The sequence below is a fragment of the Leucoraja erinacea genome, unplaced genomic scaffold, assembly GCF_028641065.1.
Source record: "Leucoraja erinacea ecotype New England unplaced genomic scaffold, Leri_hhj_1 Leri_187S, whole genome shotgun sequence".
NCBI classification, from domain to species: Eukaryota; Metazoa; Chordata; class Chondrichthyes; order Rajiformes; family Rajidae; genus Leucoraja; species Leucoraja erinaceus.
Genome location: NW_026576088.1, coordinates 175,035 through 199,463, shown reverse-complemented (window position 1 = coordinate 199,463; position 24,429 = coordinate 175,035). Strand labels below are relative to the sequence as shown.

The 24,429-nt window shown below is 47.6% G+C and overlaps 1 protein-coding gene across 1 annotated transcript in view; it reads right to left on the bottom strand.

The window, feature by feature from the left end:
• Positions 1-5,732: 5,732 nt before the first annotated feature.
• The window catches only part of LOC129716209 (dysferlin-like), a 189,924-nt gene continuing 171,227 nt past the window's right edge, over positions 5,733-24,429 (bottom strand). The window contains exons 41-45 of the mRNA XM_055666080.1: positions 19,433-19,532; positions 16,356-16,522; positions 11,529-11,638; positions 8,481-8,628; positions 5,733-6,509 (exon numbers count right to left, since the gene is read on the bottom strand). Of these exons, the coding sequence (XP_055522055.1) occupies positions 6,471-6,509; positions 8,481-8,628; positions 11,529-11,638; positions 16,356-16,522; positions 19,433-19,532 (564 nt within the window). The 3' untranslated portion in view covers positions 5,733-6,470. The remainder of the gene's footprint in view (positions 6,510-8,480; positions 8,629-11,528; positions 11,639-16,355; positions 16,523-19,432; positions 19,533-24,429) is intronic.

Sequence of the window (24,429 nt, the reverse complement as noted above, 5' to 3'; positions counted from 1 at the left end):
TGCGTTTTAAAAGCAGGTTATTAACTGGATGTGAATCCCACTGCTGCACACCGCAGAGAGTTGTGGACGCAGCCTAGACCATCATAGTATTGGGCCCCATGGCTCTGGAGTGGGACCAGAGGAGGTTTACAAGAATGATCCCAGGAATGAGTAGGTCAACATACGATGAGCGTTTGGAGGCACTGGGCCCGTACTCGCTGGAGTTTGGAAGAATGAGGGGGGGACCTCATTGAAACGGGCAGAATAGTGAAAGGCCTGGATAGAGTGGAGAGGATGTTGCCACTAGTGGGAGAGTGTAGGATTAGAGGGCGCAGCTTCAGAATAAATGTACGTAGCGGACATTGGACTTTGTCTGTGGAACTGATGCGCTACAATGCTGAGAACTATATTCTGCACTCTGTATCTTCCCCTTTGCTCTATCAAACTCTTTGAATCACTTCCCTCTGGAAGGCAACTCCGGACTGTCAAAGCTGCCACAGCCAGACATAAAAACAGTTTTTATCCACAAGTAGTTGCTCTACACAACAGCCAAAAATCTGTAGCCTCCCTTTGATCTGGTGCTTTGTTGGTTCACATAAAAACATAGAAAATAGGTGCAGGAGTAGGCCATTCGGCCCTTCGAGCCTGCACCGCCATTCAATATGATCATGGCTGATCATCCAACTCAGTATCCTGTACCTGCCTTCTCTCCATACCCCCTGATCCCTTTAGCCACAATGGTCTCATCTAACTCCCTCTTAAATATAGCCAATGAACTGGCCTCAACTACCTTCTGCGGGAGAGAATTCCAGAGATTCACCACTCTCTGTGTGAAAAAAGGTTTCCTCATCTCGGTCCTAAAAGACTTCCCCCTTATCCTTATCCCTTGTTCTGGACTTCCCCAACATCGGGGACAATCTTCCTGCATGGTACATGCTTGATCAATGGTGTTTTGTCATTAATTTTTAATTATTATTAATGTTTAGTGTTTTCTGAGTCATTCGTAACTGTCACTGTATGTCATGTTGTTACTTGTGGGCGGAGCACCAAGGCAAATTCCTTGTATGTGGATACTTGGCCAATAAACTTACTTACTTACTATTGTACTTGGTGCTGGCTCGAAGGGCCGAATGGCCTACTCCTGCACCTATTGTCTATTGAGTATGGCTAGATTGTATTTATGTGGAGTATTTGGATAGCATTTGGATAGCAATGCAAAGCCTATCACTGTAACTCAGCACACATGACAATAATAAATCTAAACACCACTTTATAAGCCCCTGGGAAAGGTAAAATGGTGATCATAAACTCTGCATTAGTTTAGTTTAGCTTAGAGATATAGCACGGAAACAGGCCTTGTGGCCCACCGAGTCCGCACCGACCAGCGACCCCCACACACTGACACTATCCTACACCCACTAGGGACAATTTTACATTCATACCAGGCCAATTCGATTACAAAGTGTTCAAGAAGGAACTACAGATGCTGGAAAATCGAAGGTACACAAAAATGCTGGAGAAACTCAGCGGGTGCAGCAGCATCTATGCAGCGAAGGAAATAGGTAACGTTTCGGGACGAAACCCTTCTTCAGACTGATAGGGGGTGGGGGGAGCCGAACCCTTTTGTGCACCTTCAATAGGCTTACAAACTATATAACCATATAACCATATAACAATTACAGCACGGAAACAGGCCATCGCGACCCTTCTAGTCCGTGCCGAACACGTATTCTCCCCTAGTCCCTAGCTTGTCCCATTTGCCTGCCTTCCCATTTCAGCCCATATCTCTCAAAGCCTTTCAATAGACAATAGACAATGGTGTTGACTTGATGGGCCGAATGGCCTAATTCTACTCCTGTCACTTATGTCCTTAGACAATGGACAAACCTGCACGTCTTTGGAGTGTGGGAGGAAACTGAAGATCTCGGAGAAAACCCACGCAGGTCACGGGGAGAACGTGCAAACTCCGTACAGACAGCGCCCGTTGTCTGGATCGAACTCCGGCGCTGTAAGGGCTGTACGGTAGCAACTCTAGCGCTGCGCCACCGTGACTGCCCGTCGTTTCCCATTATGAGGAACATGGCCACATGATTTAATAAACTAAACTGAGGTAAACTAGAATATTTTGTGGGTGGGGGGGTCAGAGAATATTTCATTTGGAGAACGACAAGGTGTTTCTGAAGAAATTTGTTGTCGCTGAGATTTCAATGCCTTTAAAATATATATTTATTGATATTATTTGAACATACCAAGATTCATTTACTGGCAAGGCCAACACAACAAACATCGTTACTCCTTCCAATCAAGTAACATTCAGAACGCTTGCTCTTTGTGCAGCTCTTACCATCCAGCGAATGCTTCTTCCCTCTGCAGAAAATCTAAATAGTCGCAGAGTCACACCGCACAGAACCAGGCCCTTCCGCACGACTCACCCATGCTGACCAAGGTGCCCCATCCTAGCTTGTCCCATTTGCCTGCCTTCCCATTTCAGCCCATATCTCTCAAAGCCTTTCAATAGACAATAGACAATGGTGTTGACTTGATGGGCCGAATGGCCTAATTCTACTCCTATCACTTATGTCCTTAGACAATGGACAATAGACAATAGGTGCAGGAGTAGGCCATTCAGCCCTTCGAGACAGCACCGCCATTCAATGCGATCATGGCAGATCATCCCCAATCAGTACCCCGTTCCTGCCTTCTCCCCATATCCTCTGACTCCGCTATCTTTAAGAGCCCTATCCAGCTCTCTCTTGAAAGTATCCAGGGAACTGGCCTGCACCGCCCTCTGAGGCAGAGAATTCCACAGACTCACAACTCTCTGTGTGGAAAAAGTGTTTCCTCATCTCCGTTCTAAATGGCTTACCCCTTATTCTTAAACTGAAGGGTTTCGACCCAAAATGTTGCCTATTTCCTTCGCACCATAGATGCTGCCTCACCCATTGAGTTTCTCCAGCATTTTTGTCTATCTTAAACTGTGGCCGCTGGTTCTGGACTCCCCCAACATCGGGAACATGTTTCCTGCCTCTCGCGTGACCAAACCCTTAATAATCTTATATGTTTCAACAAGATCCCCTCTCATCCTTCTAAACTCCAGAGTGTACAAGCCCAGCTGCTCCATTCTCTCAGCATATGACAGTCCCGCCATCCCGGGAATTAACCTTGTAAACCTACGCTGCACTCCCTCAATAGCAAGAATGTCCTTCCTCAAATTAGGGGACCAAAACCGCACACAATACTCCAGGTGTGGTCTCACTAGGGCCCTGTGCATGTTTCCTATCCATTGTTTCCGTCTTTCAAATGTACTTATTGTACCTCCACTTTTGGAGTTTGAGATATAGCGCTGACACTGGCCCTTCGGTCCACCGAGTCCACGCCGACCAGCGCTCCCCGCACACAAGAATCTTTACCGAAGCCAATTAACCTACAAACCTGCACGGCTTAGGAGTGTGGGAGGAAACCGGAGCACCCGGAGAAAACCCGGGCAGGTCACTGGGAGAACGTACAAACTCCGTACAGACAGCACCCGTGGTCAGGATGGAACCCGGGTCCCTGGTGCTGTGAGGCAGCAACTCTACCGCTGCACTACCGTGCCGGCGTGGGCCTGTGCAGATACAGTGTTCAGGTGGAATGGAGTTAAACTTATGGCTGACACAAATATCTTTGGAAAATCTTGTTGTAAATGATTACGTTACACAGGTCTGGAGTTTAAAGTCGTCTTTCATTGTAACACATAGTATAGCGGTACAGCAGGTTGGTAGTTGTTAGTTCATCACTAGTGCTTCCAAGGCTACTTCATGTAGGAATGTGGTAGTGATGAGCTAACAACCTGCCGTACCACTGCTATACTGTGTGTTACACCTGTGTAACATAATCATTTACATGATGTCAGAAGTGGGATTAATGATTAATAACTGGGTTACAAAAAACTCACCAGCAAGCATGAGAAGGAAGCTAAGTGCTGGAGGAACTCTGCAGGTCAGGAAGTATCAATGGGGGGTACACAAAAATGCTGGAGAAACTCAGCGGGTGCAGCAGCAGCATCTATGGAGCGAAGGAGATAGGCAACGTTTCGGGCCAGAAACCCTTCTTCAGACTGATGGGGGGTGGGGACGGGGTGAAGAAAGGAAAAAGGAAGAGGAGCCCGAGGGCTGAGGGAGAGATAGGAAGGGGAGGAGACCGCAAGGGTTAACAGAATTGTGAGAATTCAACGTTCATGCCTCTAGGGTGCAGACTGCCCAGGCGGAATATGAGGTGCTGTTCCTCCAATTTCCGGTGTTGCTCGCTCTGGCCATGGAGGAGACCCAGGACAGAGAGGTCGGATTTGGAATGGGAGGGGTAGTTGAAGTGCTGAGCAACCGGGAGATTAGGTCGGCTAGTGCGGACCGAGCGGAGGTGTTCGGCGAAACGATCGCCCAGCCTACGCTTGGTCTCACCGATGTACGTAGACCAGCTGACATCCAGAGCAGCGGATGCAATAGATGAGGTTGGAGGAGATGCAGGTGAGATACAGGTCTGTCGCACCTGGAACGACTCAGCATCAATGGGGGGAGTGGACGGTCGATGTTTCGGGTCAGTCTGACCTGAAACATCACCTGTCCATTCCCGTCAAAGATGGCTGCCTGGTCAGAATCGAATTCTGGTCTGGCGCCGTGAGGCTGCAGCGCCACTGTGCTGCCGTATGTTAAAATAGGAACATTGTTTTTGACTCTTGCCTATTTATTTGTCTGTCGCTTTTTCTAAATATACATACTGAACTTTTTTTATCTAAAATTCTCGGAGGAGAATAAGGCCATTCGGCCCATCAAGTCTGCTCCGTCATTCAATCGTGGCTGATCTATCTCTCCCTCCTAACCCCATTCTCCTGCCTTCTCCCCATAACATCTGACACCCGTACTAATCAAGAATCTATCGAAGGTAGGCAAAAGTGCCGGAGAAACTCAGCGGGTGAGGCAGCATCTATGGAGCAAAGGAATAGGGTTGAGACCCTTCTTCAGACCTTTTTTTGTTTCTTTTTTTAAATATTTTTATTAGAAGCATATACATATCATGACCTAAACACGATTTGTTTACCAATTACATATTAAACTGTTCATTTTTTATAGATTTTTTTTTGAAAGATAGAGCTATAGAGAGAAAAGAATTAGGGGAAGAGAAAATGGAAACTATAGGCGGATAGAGAAGGGCGGGAGCCAAAAAAAAAAAAAAAAAAAAAGAGATTGCCAATAACACAATTTTGGAGATAGGTCCGTAGATTATAGAGTGTAATTATTCATCCAATCCTGGATTCAAGATTCAGTCCAGCTTCCGTGCTGAACCAGTTCACCCTTTCAGAAAATCAATAAATGGAGACCATATTCTAGCAAATAGCTCTGATTTGTCAATTAAGACAAGTCCTCTGTTTTTTTTCCAAATGAAAAGGTCTCAGACATTTCTGTAATCCACATCATCATTTTAATCAGACCCTTTGCGCTCCTGAATAAACGTAACGCCTATTCCTTTCGCTCCATAGATGCTGCCTATTTTTTCCAAAATGTAAGGTCTCAGACATTTCCATAATCCACATTTTAATCAGACCCTTTTGACCTGAAACGTCGCCTATTCCTTCGCTCCATAGATGCTGCCTCACCCTCTGAGTTTCTCGTCCACCTTCGATTTTTCCAGCATCTGCAGTTCCTTCTGCAACAAGAATCCATCTACCTCTGCTTCAAAAATATCCGCTGACTTGGCAATTAATTCCACAGACACGCCGCTCTCTTGCTAAACAGCTAGGAGGACTTTATTGAGGGTTTTACAGTGTACTGTGTTTGCATATTCTGTCGTGCTGCAGCAAGTAAGAATTTCATTGTTCCGTTTTGGGACATTTGGAACATAAAACACTCTTGAAAATGTTCCCGATGTTGGGGGAGTCCAGAACCAGGGTCCACACACAGTTTAAGAATGAGGGGTAAGCCATTTAGAACGGAGGCGAGGAAACACTTCTTCACACAGAGAGTGGTGAGACTGTGGAATTCTCTGCCTCTGCCTCAGAGGGCGGTGGAGGTTGGTTCTCTGGATGCTTTCAAGAGAGAGCTAGATAGGGCTCTTAAAGATAGCGGAGTCAGGGGATATGGGGAGAAGGCAGGAACGGGGTACTGATTGGGGATGATCACGTTGAATGGCGGTGCTAGCTCGAAGGGCCGAATGGCCTACTCCTGCACCTATTGTCTATTGTCTAGTTTGGATTGGGTTTATAGTCAGCACGGGCATGGTGGGCCGAAGGGCCTGCAGTTCTGAGCGGCAGTGTTGATTGTGGCATTAATAGCTGTCTGCGTAGCTCCAGGGGTAATGGTGGCGGTAGGCGCCCTGAGCTGGCGCCCCTTGCGGGAGCCGTCCACAAGCTGATGCCAAACGCCATGACTTAATATTGAAAGGCTATAATGCCGGGACTTCCGGTGGAGACACAAGACTTGCGATGCGAGCCTCCATCTTCCAAAGCCGTAGCGAGGGCTTCAGTTAAATGGCTTGACCAGCTTCATAGCAGCATATTCCTGAAGACAAGGAGAGAAGGCAAGAGTTAGACCTCACCCATACGTCTCGCACCCGTCTCTGTTCCGTACCGTCACAGCAGCTAAAAGACACAGCAGTTAAAAAGTATCCCGAAACACTAAAGTCTAAAGATGCTGCCTGACCCGCTGAGTAAATACAGTTTTTCACACAGAGAGTGGTGAGTCCGTGGAATTCTCTGCCTCAGAGGGCGGTGGAGGCCGGTTCTCTGGATACTTTCAAGAGAGAGTAAAGGGCCTGTCCCACTTTCACGACCTAATTCACGATGTCTGCCCGGATTGCCCTTCACTCATACTCGCAGCATGGTCGTCACGAGGTCGTAGGAGGTCGGAGGAGGTCGTAGGAGGTCGTAGGCAGGTCGTAGGTAGGTCGTAGGTAGGCCGTGATACTAGTCGTAGGTACTCGTGGCATTAAGCAGGTCGGGCCTGATGAAAAATGTCCACGAGTAAAAAAGGACCTTAACAGGGTACTGATTGGGGATGATCAGCCATGATCACATTGAATGGCGGTGCTGGCTCAAAGGGCCGAAGGGCCTACTCCTGCACCTAGTCTCCATTGTCTATTGACATAGGTTCCTGGGGCATAGCTTCATAGGTGATAGGAGCAGAATTAGGCCATGCAGCCCAACAAGTCTACTCCGCCATTCAATCATGGCTGATCTTAAGGCGAAATTAATGCATTTCGTCGGCTCTGTACTGTACACTGACAATGACAATTAAAATTGAATCTGAATCTGAATCTATATTCCCCTCCCAACCACATTCTCCCGCCTTCTCCCCATAACCTCTGACACCCGTACTAATCAAGAATCTATCTATCTCTGCCTTAAAAATATCCGCTGACTTGGTCTCCACAGCCTTCTGTGGCAAAAAATTCCACTGATTCACCCCCATCTGACCAAAGAGATTCTTCCTCATCTCCTTCCTAAAGGATGTCCTTTAATTCTGGGGTGTGCCCTCTGGTGCTAGACTCTCCCACTAGTGGATTGCCTATTCTCCTTCATGATCTTATGCACTCTCATTATCTTGTGTTGTAGCGTTGATGTTCTTTTACTGCTACAGAAATTAAAAATGTTATTGTTCTGGTTCAACAGACAATAGACAATGGGTGCAGGAGTAGGCCATTCGGCCAATCGAGCCAGCACCGCCATTCAATGTGATCATGGCTGATCATCCCCAACCAGTACCCCGTTCCTGCCTTCTTCACATATCCCCTGACTCCGCTATTTTTAAGAGCCCTATCTAGCTGAATGAGTGGTGGTGCTGGCTCGAAGGGCCAAATGGTCTCTTCCGTCACCTATTTTCTATGTTTCTATGTTAAGCTCTCTTTTGAAAGCATGCAGAGAACCTGTTCCTGTTACATATAACAAATAAACACTTGTCTCTTGACTCAATTCCCAATCTTTCAAAACCTGACGCAGATCAACTTTAAACGGGCCGAATGCGGCTCTGAATACCGCTGCGGGCTGGAGCCTTGCGGAAACAAATACAGCAGCGGGCCGGCTGATTTAGAGTCACAGGCCGAATGCCAATAGACAATAGGTGCAGGAGTAGGCCATTCGGCCCTTCGAGCCAGCACCGCCATTTAATGTGATCATGGGCTGATCATCCCCAATCAGTACCCCGTTCCTGCCTTCTCCCCATATCCCCTGACTCCGCTATCTTTAAGAGCCCTATCTAGCTCTCTCTTGAAAGCATCCAGAGAACCGGCCTCCACCGCCCTCTGAGGCAGAGAATTCCACAGACTCACCACTCTCTGTGAGAAGAAGTGTTTCCTCGTCTCCATTCTAAATGGTTTACTCCTTATTCTCAGTAGATGAGGTTGGAGGAGGTGCAAGGGAAGAGATGGTAGATGAGGTTGGAGGTGGTCCCTTTGATCTCCGCGATCCGCTCTCTCTCTGTGCCCGGGGACAAGCGGGCAGGAATGGCGGCGGCGGCGGGCACCAAGATACTCACCGGGAAGGAGTAGAGGAAGACCATGAGGAAGAGAACCAGCACAAAGGCGACGATCAGCCCTATGATCACCCAGCGGAATCTCCTCCACACGATGTAACGCACCGTCTTGAAGGGGGAGGTGAGCCACAGGAACGACGTGTCTGGCCGTCTGGAACACAACGAACGAGAGACGGTGAGGATTAGAATCATAGAAACATAGACAATAGGTGCAGGAGTAGGCCATTCGGCCCTTCGAGCCTGCACCGCCATTCAATATGATCATGGCTGATCATCCAACTCAGTATCCCATCCCTGCCTTCTCTCCATACCGCCTGATCCCTTTAGCCACAAGGGCCACATCTAACTCCCTCTTAAATATAGCCAATGAACTGTGGCCTCGACTACCTTCTGTGGCAGAGAATTCCACAGATTCACCACTCTCTGTGTGAAAAATGTTTTTCTCATCTCGGTCCTATAAGATTTCCCCCTTATCCTTAAACTGTGACCCCTAGTTCTGGACTTCCCCAACATCGGGAACAATCTTCCTGCATCTAGCCTGTCCAACCCCTTAAGAATTTTGTAAGTTTCTATAAGAAACTTACAAAATCTCCTAAATTCTAGCGAGTACAAGCCGAGTCTATCCAGTCTTTCTTCATATGAAAGTCCTGCCATCCCAGGAATCAGTCTGGTGAACCTTCTCTGTACCAAAGATCCTATAGCAGAGCTCTGCTATAGGATCTATGCTCTGTACTCCCTCTTTGGCATGCACAAGGTTGATGTACAGAGGAAGCACAGTCACAGAGACACAGAGACACAGTCACAGAGACACAGAGACACACACAGAGACCCAGTCACAGAGGGACAGAGAAACAGAGTCACAGAGATACAGAGACAGAGACACAGAGACACAGACACAGAGACACAGAGACACAGAGACACAGTCACAGAGGCACACAGACACAGAGACACAGAGACACAGAGACACAGAGACACAGAGTCACAGAGACACAGAGACACAGAGTCACAGAGACACAGAGACACAGAGACACAGAGACACACAGACACAGACACAGAGACACAGAGACACAGAGTCACAGAGACACAGAGACACAGAGACACAGAGACACAGAGTCACAGACACAGAGACACAGAGACACAGACACACAGAGACACAGAGTCACAGAGTCACAGAGACACAGAAACACAGAGTCACAGAGTCACAGAGACACAGAGACACAGAGACATACAGTTGATTCTTGGAGACCTAGGGTCCTTGAGTCATAGAGCCACAGTCAAAGAGTCATAGTCAGTCCGATTATCTTGGAGACATAGTCAACTAAGTGGGCCTGTCCCACTTAGACTATTTTTTAGGCGACTGCAGGCGACTAGGCTGTCGCCACATGGTTGTCGTGGTGACGCCTGTATGGTCGTGAGTCGTCCTTTATGTCGCCCAAAGTGTCGCAGAGTCTTTCTGGTCGCCGCTGGATTTTGAAATGTTCAAAACATTTGGCGACTGTGGGTTTGGCGCCAGGGAGCGTAGCTTGACTTCGCCTGATGTAGGCGCCGTGGTAGGTTGTCGCCAGGGTGACGTAGGTTGTTGCTGGTGCTGACTTTGGCGACTACCTACGCCAACCTACGCCAACCGGCGACAGGTTCCGGCGACTGAATTGTCTTCAGTTGTCGCCGACAGGGTCATCGCTTGTCGTAGCTTATCACGGGCGGACGTAGGTTGGCTTCAGTTGTCGCCTGTGTGTTCGTAGGTGGACGTCCTAACAGGTCGCCGGTTGTCAATAGCTTGCCGTCGACTAGATGGTAGGTTGTTGTAGACATTGTCGTAGACATCAGTCGCCGGCTTTTTCGGTGACCTGCTATGACTGTGACAGTCGCCGAAAAAATCGCCTAAGTGGGACAGGTCCATTAGAGGCACAGGGTCACTGTCACAGAGTGCTATAGAGTCCCAGAGTGAATGAGTGTCCAATGTGCCCGATCAACACAGGTTTGGTCCACATCCCTCTGAAAACGTTCCTATCCGCCTCTGGCAGCTTGCACCATACACCCACACGCCTCCGTGATATGGGAATAGCTCCATCCAAGACCGCAAGAAATTGCAGCGAGTTGTGGAATTAGGCCATTCGGCCCATCAGGTCTACTTGCCATTCAATCATGGCTGATCTATCCATCACACAAACCAACCTCCCTTCCATTGACTCCATCTACACCTCACGCTGCCTCGGCAAGGGCCAGCAGCATCATCAAGGACCAGTCGCACCCCCGGCCACTCCCTCTTCTCCCCTCTCCCATCAGGTGAGAGGTACAGAAGTGTGAAAACGCACACACCTCCAGATTCAGGGACAGTTTCTTCCCGGCTGTTATCAGGCAACTGAACCATCCTCTCACCAACTAGAGAGCGGTCCTGACCTCCCATCTACCTCATTGGAGACTATTGGACTATCTTTAATCGGACTTTATTGAACTTTATCTTGCACTATAGACAATAGACAATAGGTACAGGAGGAGGCCATTCGGCCCTTCGAGCCAGCACCGCCATTCAATGTGATCATGGCTGATCATCCCCAATCAGTACCCCCGTTCCTGCCTTCTCCCCATATCCCCTGGGATGGCGGGACTGTCATATGAGGAAAGATGGAAAAGACTAGGCTTGTATTCACTGGAGTTTAGAAGGATGAGGGGAGGGGCATCTTATAGTAACATATAAAATTATAAAAGGACTGGACAAGCTAGATGCAGAGGAAAATGTTCCCAATGTTGGGCGAGTCCAGAACCAGGGGCCACAGTCTTAGAATAAAGGGGAGGTCATTTAAGACTGAGGTGAGAAAAAAACTTTTTCACCCAGAGGGTTGTGAATTTGTGGAATTCCCTGCCACAGAGGGCAGTGGAGGCCAAGTCACTGGATGGATGTAAGAGAGAGTTAGATAGAGCTCTAGGGGCTGGTGGAGTCAAGGGATATGGGGAGAAGGCAGGCACGGGTTATTGATAGGGGACGATCAGCCATGATCACAATGAATGGCGGTGCTGGCTCGAAGGGTTGGTTGAATGTGAAAGCCTTACTTTGGTTCTTCGAGCCTGGGGTTCATGTTGGGTTCATCGCGACCCGGTCCTGCAGGTCGCTCGTCCTTCTCCTCCTCCGTCACGATCTCCAACGTCATCTCCACTTTGCCCTGGGGAAGAAAAGCAACACCTCTTGTTAGCACCTTCCACTAGGGGGCGCCACTCAATTGGCTGCCCCGCCAACAGTCTGTTTGTTTTTTCGCCTTTTTTAAATTTTTAGTGTGTGTCAAAATGTTCTCCGGTTTGTTTTATGTGGGGGGAGGGGGGAGGGGTCGGGGGATTTTTTTTTTCCAGTTTCTTACCTTGACTGTGTAGCACCATGTGGATTGTACCAATACTGTTATGTCTGGCGGCTTTGTTTTATTATTATTTTTTTTTTTTTTAATTTTTTTTTTTTCCTTCCTTTTTTTTCCTGTTGTCTTTTTCAGTTTTTATTTTATTTTTTTTGTTTGTTTTATTCTGTATTGTTAAAAAATTGTATAAAATACTAAAAAATATTTTAAAAAAACACCTTGCCGGACATGCGATTCATTTTTGGATCGCATATTCCGGTCGCTCAGCGGCCTACCATCGATGAAGTTAGAGGCCTCCTCGGACTGACCTCCGAGCCCAACCGCGGGGCGCGGACTTACATTGGGGCCGATCCCTTGCCTGCGATCGCTCTAACCCGCCTGCGGTCTTTACATCGGGAGCTCGCAGTCTCGGGAGAAGCCGTGGATGTCGGGAGCTCCAACGTCGTGGAAGGTTCGACCAGCCACGATGTGGGGCCTGATCGTCGGCGCGGGGGAATTGACATCCCCTCCCCGATGCCCCCCCCGCCAGCTACGGGAGCCAAGATCGTCCCGTCAACAGAGGGATCGCGGCTCCCGGCCACGGGAGAACAAAGAAGGGAAGAGATTGAACTTTTTTCCGCCTTCCATCACAGTGAGGAATGTGGAGGGGTCACTGTGGTGGATGTTCATGTTAAAATGTATTTAGTGTGTTCTGTTGCTTTTTATTTGTATGATTGACTTGGCAAATAAAATTTCTTGTATGTTGCAAAACAGACATGGCTAATAAAGTATTCTTGTGATTGTGACTGTGGTAAATCAAAAGGTCATGTGATAGGAGCAGAATTAGGCCATTCGGCCCTTCAAGTCTACTCCGCCATTCAATCATGGCTGGTCTATCTCTCCCTCCTAGCCCCATTCTCCTGCCATCCCTCCATAATCCCTTCCATCCCTAAGTGTGGAAATTCGCCACTCCCAGCAATCAGCCCGTACACTAGCACAACCCTACACATTAGATGCAATTTACTTTAGACTTGAGCGATACAGCGCAGAAGCAGGCCCTTCGGCCCACCGAGCCTGCGCCGACCAGCGATCACCCCCAAACACTAGCGCTATCCTACACACACTAGGGCCAATTGACAATTTTACCCAAGCCAAATTAACCTGCACCTTGGAGTGTGGGAGGAAACCAGAGCACCCGGGGAAAACCCACGCAGGTCACAGGGAGAACGTACAAACTCCACACAGACAGCACAGATCGAAGCTGAGTATCCGGCGCTGGGAGGCAGCAACTCTACCACTGCGCTACCGTGCTGCCCTCTATTAATCATTATTTGCTTGTGTTTTTGATGGCTGGCACTCTTTTCTAAGGGAGGATTGGGTGAACGTATGGTGAGCATTAGTCGGCACTGGGCCTGTACTCACTGGAGTTTACAAGGATGAGGGGGCGACCTCATTGAAACTTACCGAATAGTGAAAGGTTTGGATAGAGTGGATGTGGAGAGGATGTTTCCACTGGTGACTAGTGGGAAATTCTAGGACCAGAGGGCAGAGGGCAGGGCCTCAGAATTAAAGGACGTTCCTTTAAAAGGGAGATGAGGAGGAATTTTTTTAAATCAGAGGGTGGTGAATCTGTGGAATTCATTGCCACAGGCGGCTGTGGAGGCCAAGTCAGTGGATATTTTTAAGGTGGAGATTGATAGATTCTTGATTAGTGCGGGTGTTAGGGATTATGGGGAGAAGGCAGGAGAATGGGGTTAGGAGGCGGAGATTGATCAGCCACGATTGAATGGCGGAGTAGGCTTGATGGGCCGAATGGCCTAATTCTGCTTCTATGACTTCTGAACCTATGACCTGATGGAGCAAGTAAGGCTGAGGGGTCATCGTGAAGAGTGGGGGCTGTGTCAATGGATTTTTGACTGGGTTGTGTTACAAAATCTTAGAGTACAAGGCTGGGTTAAAGGCGGCACTCTGGCGCAGCGGGTAGAGCTGCTACCTCACAGTGCCAGACACCCGGATTCAAGCCTGACCTTGATTTACAACGCTGTATCTTTCAAGCAATTCACAGAGTCATAGAGTCTAACAGCATGGAAACAGGCCCTTCGGCCCAACTTGCCTGTACCGGCCAACATGTCCCATCTACCATAGTTCCACATGCCTGCATTTGGCCCATATCACTCCAAACTTGTCCGGTCAATTTAATACAATGCCATTAAATCCATTATATAGTGGATACGATAGTGGCATTTCTACAGATAATAGACAATAGGTGCAGGTGTAGGCCATTCAGCCCTTCGAGCCAGCACCGCCATTCAATGTGATCATGGCTGATCATCCAACTCAGTATCCCGTACCTGCCTTCTCTCCATACCCTCTGATCCCCTTAGCCACAAGGGCCACATCTAACTCCCTCTTAAATATAGCCAATGAACTGGCCTCGACTACCCTCTGTGGCAGAGAATTCCACAGATTCACCACTCTCTGTGTCATGGCTGAGCATCCCCAATCAGTACCCCGTTCCTGCCTTCTCCCCATATCCCCTGACTCTTCTATCTTTAAGAGCCCTATCTAAATCTTTCTTGAAAACATCCAGAGAACCTGCCTCCACAGCCCTCTGAGGCAGATAATTCCACAGACTCACAACTCTCTGTGAGAAAAAGTTTTCCTCGTCTCTGTTCTAAATGGCTTATTCCTTATTCTTAAAACTGTGTGGCCCCTGGTTCTGGACTCCCGCAACATCGGGAACATGTTTCCTGCCTCTAGTGTGTCCAAACCCTTAATAATCTTATATGTTTTAATAAGATGCCCTCTCATCCTTCTAAACTCCAGAGTGTACAAGCCCAGCTGCTCCATTCTCTCAGCATATGACAGTCCCGCCATCCCGGGAATTAACCTTGTAAACCTACGCTGCACTCACTCAATTGCAAGAATGTCCTTCCTCAAATTAGGGGACCAAAACTGCACACAATACTCCAGGTGTGGTCTCACTAGGGCCCTGTACAACTGCAGAAGGACCTCTTTGCTCCTATACTCAGTACAGAGGCAAATAAATAAATGATGGGCCTTTGTCCCAAACATTATGGAGGGCACCGTACATGGATAGGAAAGGCTTAGAGGGATATGGAGCAAATGCGGATAAATGGAACCAGTGTAGATGGGGCATCTTGGTTTGCATGGGCGAGTTGGGCTGAAGGGCCTGTTTAGAAACATAGAGTAATAGGTGCAGGAGTAGGCCATTTGGCCCTTTGAGCCAGCACCTCCATTCAATATGGTCATGGCTGATCATCTAAAATCAGTTTCTTTGTTCCTGCTTTCTCCCTATATCCCTTGATTCCGTAGGTAGGCACAACATGCTGGAGTAACTCAGTGGGTGAGACAGCATCTCTGGGGAGAAGGAATGGGCGACGTTTCGGGTCGAGACCCTTCTTCAGACATCATCTACTAGCCATGGGCTACCTACAGCCAGCATCTGCTAGCCATGGGCTACTTGCAGATTCAGATTCAGATTCAGATTCAAAGTTTATTGCCATTGTGCAGTGTAGTACAGAGACAACGAAATGCAGTTATCATCTCACCCAGAAGAGCGAACACAGAATAATACAACAGTAATATATATATACTAGACCAAGTGCAGACCCGTTGGGTCTGCTCCCCCAATGGTGTGATCCCCCAACCCAATATTCCACCATGCACCCGTCTACTCCAACGGAACTGAACCCGTTCCCAAATGTAAGATTCCAGCACTCCCCTGCCTCCCTCAGCAGTGGATTAAAAAAAAATTCCAATTTCACCTCCCCTGCCTGCTGCAGCAGTTCCAATTGCAATACCAATTGGCCCTCCCCCTCCTGTTGAAGCACTTGCTGTGATATCCCATTGAGGTGAAAAGTTCAGAGTGTTCCTGTCTTGCAATTTTGTTTTGAAGTGTGTTGGAAGCTGATAGGAAGGAGCAGCGAATTAAAAGGAAGAAAGGCAGCCGGCAGCCGGACGGACGGACGGCAGGCGGCAGCCACAGACTTTTATATAATAACTAGACCAAGTGCAGACCCGTTGGGTCTGCTCCCCCAATGGTGTGATTCCCCCAACCCAATATTCCACCATGCACCCGTCTCCTCCAATGGAATTGAAGCCGTTGCCAAATGTAAGTTTCCAGCAATCCCCTGCCTCCCTCAATTGCACCTCCCCTGCCTGCTGCAGCAGTGAAATGTTCAGTGTTCCTGTCTTGCAACTTTGTTTCGAAGTGTGTTGGAAGCCGTCAACGAATCAAAAGGCAGGAAGGGATCCGTACTGCAGGCCGACGGCGGACGGATTTGAGTTTTATATAATAATAGATATATGTATATACAGTAGCAGCAGTGCAATTTTCGGGGGGGGGGGGAGATCAGTCACTGTGGGACATTATCGCACGTGTCGTGCAAACCGTCTTAAATGACCACCTAAACTATCATTTGGCAACCTAAACAGCTGCCAAGGTTGCCCGGCTGGAAACAGGGAAAAAAAGTTAAGTGAGAGGCCTGTACAGCCATCATCGACTAGCCTAGCCTAGCCATGGGCTACTTACAGCAAGGATGGGTTTGCCCTCGGTCTCGGCCAGGCACGGCCACCAGCCCTTGACGGACTTCTGCTCGAAGAGGGAGACGGAGGGACCGCTCTCCAGGGTCCGTGGGCTGCATTTCTCGGCAGTCTTGGCCGGTTTGGGCATCTGGTTCAGGTCCATCTGTACCGAGCCTGCAGACAGGACAAACGCAATGTCAGGAGAGGTTCAGTTGAAGTTTATTGTCACGTGTACACGAGGTACAGTGAAAAGCTTTTTGTTGCGTGCTAACCAGTCAGCGGAAAGATACACGATTACAATCGAGCCGTCCACAGTGTACAGATACAGGATAAATGGAAGGTAGATGAAAATGCTGGAGAACCTCAGCGGGTGAGGCAGCATCCATGGAGCGAAGGAATAGGTGATGTTTCGGGTCGAGACCCTTCTACACTCGGCTTGTACTCGCTAGAATTTAGAAGATTGAGGGGGGATCTTATAGAAACTTACAAAATTCTTAAGGGGTTGGACAGGCTAGATGCAGGAAGATTATTCCCGATGTTGGGGAAGTCCAGAACAAGGGGTCACAGTTTAAGGATATGGGGGAAATCTTTTAGGACCGAGATGAGAAAAACATTTTTCACACAGAGAGTGGTGAATCTGTGGAACTCTCTGCCACAGAGGGTAGTTGTGGCCAGTTCATTGGCTATATTTAAGATGGAGTTAGATGTGGCCCTTGTGGCTAAAGGGATCGGGGGTATGGAGAGAAGGCAGGTACAGGACACTGAGTTGGATGATCAGCCATGATCATATTGAATGGCGGTGCAGGCTCGAAGGGCCGAATGGCCTACTCCTGCACCTATTTTCTATGTTTCTATGTTTCTATGTAATGTTTCGGGTCGAGACCCTTCTTCAGACTGAGGTGGGGGGGGGGCGTGGGGGGGGGGGGGGGCGGGAAGAAGAAAGGAAGAGGCGGAGACAGTGGGCTGGGGGAGAGCTGGGAAGGGGAGGGGAAGGAGGGAGAAAGCAGGGACTACCTGAAATTGGAGAAGTCAATGTTCATACCACTGGGGTGTAAACTACCCAAGCGAAATATGAGGTGCTGCTCCTCCAATTTGCGGTGGGACTCACTCTGGTCATGGAGGAGGCCCAGGACAGAAAGGTCGGATACGCAATGGGAGGGGAATCAGCACTTCAACTCCCCCTCCCGTTGCGAATCTGACCTTTCGAAACAGGAGTGACCGTCCCCCCCCCCAAATCTCCCGACCACCCCTCCATCGCATCCCCCCATATACCCCTGTATCGATGCTCACACCTTTCTCCCACCACCCCCGCCACCCTGCTCCTACTCCCTCCTGCAATTCTGGGAGAGTCTTGGACCAGAGGTCACAGCCTCAGAATTAAAGGATGTTCCTTCAGGAAGGAGATGAGGAGGAATTTCTTCAGTCAGAGGGTTGCGAATCTGCGGAATTCATTGCCACAGAAGGCTGTGGAGGCCAAGTCAATTGGATATTGTTAAGGCAGAGATAGATAGATTCTTGATTAGTACGGGTGTCAGGGGTTATGGGGAGAAGGTAGGAGAATGGGGTTGAGAGGGAGAGATTGATCAGCCATGATTGAATGGCGGAGTAGACTAGGTGGGCCGAATGGAATAATTCTGCTTCTATTACTGATTAACATACATTGCCCCCAGGGTGTGGATAAGAGAGTGGGATAACATAGAACTAGTGTGAATGAGTTGAAACAAGGAACTGCAGATGCCGGTTTACCAAGGATAGACACAGAGTGCTGGAGTAACTCAGCGGGTCAGGCAGCATCTGTGGAGAACGTGGATAGGTGACGTTTCACAGAGTGCTGGAGTAACTCAGTGGGAGAATGGGGTTGTGAGGGAGAGACAGATCAGCCCTGATTGAATGGCGGAATAGTCCCGATGGGCCAAATGGCCTAATTCTACCCCTAGAACTTATGAAGTTACGCAAACAATCCATGTCAGTCCAACTTCTCCTTATAACTAACTTCTTAATCCAGGCATCATTCTGGTAAACCTCCTCCGCACCCTCTCCAAAGCCCCCCACATTCTTATAAGTTCCTGTTCATAGGTAATAGGAGTAGAAGTTGATCCATCAAGTCTACTCCACCATTCAATCGCGGCTGATGTATCAATCGTGGGCTATTCAATCAATATATTCTATCATGGCCGATCAATCTCTCCCTCCTAACCCCATTCTCCTGCCTTCTCCCCATAACCTCTGACACCCGCACTAATCAACAATCTATCTATCTCCGCCTTAGAAATATCCACCGACTTGGCCTCCACAGCCTTCTGTAACAAAGAATCCCACAGATTCACCACCCTCTGACAAAAGAAATTCCTCCTCATCTCCTTCTTAATGAAACACCCTTTAATTCCGAGGCTGTGCCCTCTAGTCCGAGACTCTCCCACTAGTGGAAACATCCTTGTTAGTCCTTGTTAAGGGCTTGGACACACTAGAGGCAGGAAACATGTTCCCAATGTTGGGGGAGTCCAGAACCAGGGGCCACACAGTTTAAGAATAAGGAGTAAGCCATTTAGAATGGAGACGAGGAAACACTTTTTCTCACAGAAAGTGGTGAGTCTGTGGAATTCTCTGCCTCAGAGGGCGGTGGGGGCAGGTTCTCTGGATACTTTCAAGAGAGAGCTAGATAGGGCTCTTAAAGATAGCGGAGTCAGGGGATATGGGGAGAAGGCAGGAACGGGGTACTGATTGGGGATGATCAGCCATGATCACATTGAATGGCGGTGCTGGCTCGAAGGGCCAAATGGCCTCCTCCTGCACCTATTGTCTATTGTCTATTGTCCTCGCCACATCCACTCTATCCAGGCATTGCACTAATCGGTAAGTTTCAATGAGGTCCCCCCTATAATCCTTCTAAACTCCAGCGAGTACAGGCCCAGTGCTGTCAAACGCTCATCATATGTTAACCTGTAATTAATTGTTAATCCATAATTAATCCTTCCTGCGATGGGGTAGCCCCCCCCCCCCCCCCCCCCCCCCCCCCCCCCCCCCCCCAATTGCCGAGAAAATGGACCGGCGATGATGCACGGTGGTTGTTGACGAGAAACTTACCCAGATAATCATCAAAGGAGAATTTATCATTGTCCCAGATCTGAATCATAAGCTGCGGCGAGATTTTGAGTTCAGCCTTATCCAGGCTCCAAAAATGTTCCTGTCGAGAAACACCAAGGTCACAAAGTCACAGAGAGACACGGAGTCATAGAGTCATAGAGTAGGGAAAGAGGCCCTTTGGCCCAACATGCCCACACCGACCATTTAGTCCAGAACCAGGGGCCACACAGTTTAAGAATAAGGGGTAAGCCATTTAGAACGGAGATGAGGAAACACTTTTTCTCACAGAGAGTTGTGAGTGTGTGGAATTCTCTGCCTCAGAGGGCGGTGGAGGCCGGTTCTCTGGATGCTTTCAAGAGAGAGCTAGATAGGGCTATTAAAAATAGCGGAGTCTGGGGATATGGGGAGAAGGCAGGAACGGGGTACTGATTGGGGATGATCAGCCATGATCATATTGAATGGCGGTGCCGGCTCGAAGGGCCGAATGGCCTCCTCCTGCACCTATTGTCTATTGTCTATAGTGCAAGATAAAGTTCAATAAAGTCCGATTAAAGATAGTCCAATAGTCTCCAATGAGGTAGATGGGAGGTCAGGACTGCTCTCTAGTTGGTGATGGGCGGTTCAGTTGCCTGATAACATCTGGGAAGAAACTGTCCCTGAATCTGGAGGTGTGCGTTTTCACACTTCTGTACCTCTCACCTGACGGGAGAGGGGAGAAGAGGGAGTGACTGGGGTGCGACTGGTCCTTGATGATGCTGCTGGCCTTGCCGAGGCAGCGTGAGGTGTAGATGGAGTCAGTGGAAGGGGGGTCGGTTTGTGTGATGGATAGATCAGCCATGAGTGAATGGCCAGTAGACCTGATGGGCTGAATGGCCTAATTCCACAACTCACTGCAATTTCTTGCGGTCTTGGATGGAGCTATTCCCATATCACGGAGGCGTGTGGGTGTATGGTGCGAGCTGCCAGAGGCGGATAGGAACGTTTTCAGAGGGATGTGGACCAAACCTGTGTTGATCGGGCACATTAGGCACCATGGATGAGTCGGGCTGAAGGGTCTGTTTCCGCGATGCATGGATCTAGGTAGATCAGGTGGTCAAAAAGGCTTTTGGCACATTGGCTTTGGCACATCAGTCAGAGTATTGAGTATAGTATAAGTTGGGAGGTCATGTTGCAGTTGTATAAGACGTTGGTGAGGCCACATTTAGAGTGTTGTGTTCAGTTCTGGGCACCGTGTTATAGGAAAGATATTGTCAAGCTGGAAAGGGTTCAGGGAGGTTGAATAGGCTGGGACTCTACTCCTTAGAGCGGAGGAGAATGAGGCGTATAAAATCATATACGCAATGATTGGATATCATTGTATACGAGGAGCACCGTCCACCGGCCCTGCTGCCTGCGGCGCGGCGAGGACTTTAAATCTTCGACCGCCTAACACTTACAACAAGCCAAAGGAAATTGCTCGACTATAGTCTAATAACTGGGAAAAAATTAACATTGACATTTTGGAAAGGCCCTATAACCCCCACAATTAAAATGTGGATTATGGAAATGTCGGAGACCCTACATTTGGAAAGAATTAGACTTGTCTTAATGGACAAACAAGTACTTTTTGTCAGAATCTGGTCTCCATTTATTGACTATTTCAAGTGAATTTATTGTCATGTGTCCCAGTATAGGACAATGAAATTCTTGGACACATAATAATAATAATAATAATAATAATAATAATAAGAGAGAGTACAGAGGAGATTTACTAGAATGTTGCCTGGGTTTCAGCAACTAAGTTACAGAGAAAGGTTGAACAAGTTAGGGCTTTATTCTTTGGAGGGCAGAAGGTTAAGGGGGGACCTGATAGAGGTCTTTAAAATGATGAGAGGGATAGACAGAGTTGATGTGGACAAGCTTTTCCCTTTGAGAATAGGGAAGATTCAAACAAGAGGACATGACTTCAGAATTAAGGGACAGAAGTTTAGGGGTAATATGAGGGGGAACTTCTTTACGCAGAGAGTGGTGGCGGTGTGGAATGAGCTCCCAGTGGAAGTGGTGGAGGCAGGTTCATTGGTATCATTTAAAAATAAATTGGATAGGCATATGGATGAGAAGGGAATGGAGGGTTATGGTATGAGTGCAGGCAGGTGGGACTAAGGGGAAAAAAATTTGTTCGGCACGGACTTGTAGGGCCGAGATGGCCTGTTTCCATGTTCCAATTGTTATATGGTTATATGGTTATATGGTTAATAATAATAATAATAATAATAATAATAATGTTTTGTTTATAGGGACAGTGCATATTAATTAACATTTGCATGTAAATACGCGAGATTGTAGCCAATCAGTAGCTAATTTCCGTCTCTAGTCCCAGGCAAAGGTAGGTGCCCAAGGACACAACGACAGTACACACTCCAAGCAGGATTAGAACCGGCCACCTTCAGGTTGCCAGCCGAACACTTAGTCCATTGCGCCATCTGTCGCCCTAAATGACAATGAATTCACTTGAAATATTATTGTGGGATTTGAAGGGGTAGATTGGTCCAGCATGGGAACCTAACTGAAGCTGGAACTCAAGATTAGATGAAAAGTTATACTTTAGAATTTACGAACCTAACTCCAACGACGTATTATTAATAAATTATTCCATTCACTTTTATCATGTTTTTATTTTCCTTTCTTAATCTCTATCTATTAAAATTAGTAATGTATGATTGATATACATTAAATATTTGTATTATGTTATGTACTGATGTGTATGATATGAGAAACTTATCTTATGCAGTTGTACAGGGTCTTGGTGAGACCACACCTGGAATATTGCGTACAGTTTTGGTCTCCAAATCTGAGGAAGGACATTATTGCCATAGAGGGAGTGCAGAGAAGGTTCACCAGACTGATTCCTGGGATGGCAGGACTGTCTTATGAAGAAAGACTGGATAGACTTGGTTTATACTCTCTAGAATTTAGAAGATTGAGAGGGGATCTTATAGAAACTGACAAAATTCTTAAGGGTTTGGACAGGCTAGATGCAGGAAGATTGTTCCCGATGTTGGGGAAGTCCAGAACAAGGGGTCACAGTTTAAGGATAAGGGGGAAATCTTTTAGGACAGAGATGAGAAAAACATTTTTCACACAGAGAGTGGTGAATCTCTGGAACTCTCTGCCACAGAAGGTAGTTGAGGCCAGTTCATTGGCTATATTTACATAGAAACATAGAAAACAGGTGCAGGAGTAGGCCATTCGGCCCTTCGAGCCTGCACCGCCATTCAATATGATCATGGCTGATCATCCAACTGCCTTCTCTCCATACCCCCTGATCCCTTTAGCCACAAGGGCCACATCTAACTCCCTCTTAAATATAGCCAATTAACTGGCCTCAACTACCTTCTGTGGCAGAGAATTCCAGAGATTCACCACTCTCTGTGTGAAAAATGGTTTCCTCATCTTGGTCCTAAAAGGGAGTTAGATGTAGCCCTGTGGCAATAGGGATCAGGGGGTATGGAGAGAAGGCAGGTACAGGATACTGAGTTGGATGATCAGCCATGATCATATTGAATGGTGGTGTAGGCTCGAAGGGCCGAATGGCCTACTCCTGCACCTATTGTCTATGTTTCTATGTCTATGTTTACTTGCTTCTAATAAAAATATTAATTTAAAAAAAATTAAAAAATCTAACCAATTAATTGCTACGCTGTTTGCATGGATTATTCACAAAAAAGTTCTTCAATGTTCTTAACACAATTTTAATTGAGAAGGGCCTCTCATCATTAGAGCTATCTCTCCTTATTTATAAAATCCATGTTTGAATCGAAAATATCACTGTCATTAATTGAAGAAAGATGGTGAGCAAAAAAGATTGCTTTCTTTACTGCAATTGTTTAATATTGAACTGTTTACCATATAACAATAACCATATAACAATTACAGCACGGAAACAGGACATCTTGGCCCTACAAGTCCGTGCCGAACAACTTTTTTCCCTTAGTCCCACCTGCCTGCACTCATACCATAACCCTCCATGCCCTTCTCATCCATATGCCTATCCAATTTATTTTTAAATGATACCAATGAACCTGCCTCCACCACTTCCACTGGAAGCTCATTCCACACCGCTACCACTCTCTGCGTAAAGAAGTTCCCCCTCATGTTACCCCTAAACTTCTGTCCCTTAATTCTGAAGTCACGTCAAAATATTTACAGTCTAAATACTAAAAGGAATAAAAATGTTTGCAAGTTATAAAAAAAAAATTTCGACCGCCGGCCTGCGGCCTACACCATCTTGAAGCCGCGGTCTCCGGTGGGGAAGCACCGGTTCAGGACTTATCTGGACTTTACCTTGTCTGAACATCTGGACGCCCGTAGCGGCGACTGCGGAGGGTTGAGGTCCCGATCACGGGGGGAAAATGGAGGAGGACTGGCCAAATGTTGTGCCTTCCACCACAGTGATCGATGCTGTGGTGGATGTTTGTGTTACATTTGTATTGTGTGTTTTTGAGTGTTCTTTTTCATTGTACTGCTGCTGGCAAATTCATTTCACTTGCACTTTATGTGCCGTACGTGACGATTAAAACTTGACTTGACTTGACTTGACGGGGTTTGTAGGAGATTGTATACAATAATGATATTGTATACCAAAATGATAAGGTATATAAAATCACGAGAGGAATACTTTCACTGGATACCTTCAAGAGAGAGCTAGATAGGGCTCTTAAAGATAGTGGAGTCAGGGGATATGAGGAGAAGGCAGGAACGGGGGTACTGATTGGGGATGATCAGCCATGATCACATTGAATGGCGGTGCTGGCTCGAAGGGCCGAATGGCCTACTCCTGCACCTTTTGTCTATTGTCTATTGAATAGATCGGGTCTCTTGCCCAGACTAGGGGAATCGAGGACCAGAGGACATAGGTTTAAGGTGAAGGGGAAAAGATTTAATAGGAATCTGAGGGGTAGCTTTTTCGCACAAGAGGGTGGTAGGTGTATGGAACGAGCTGCAAGAGTAGGTAGTTG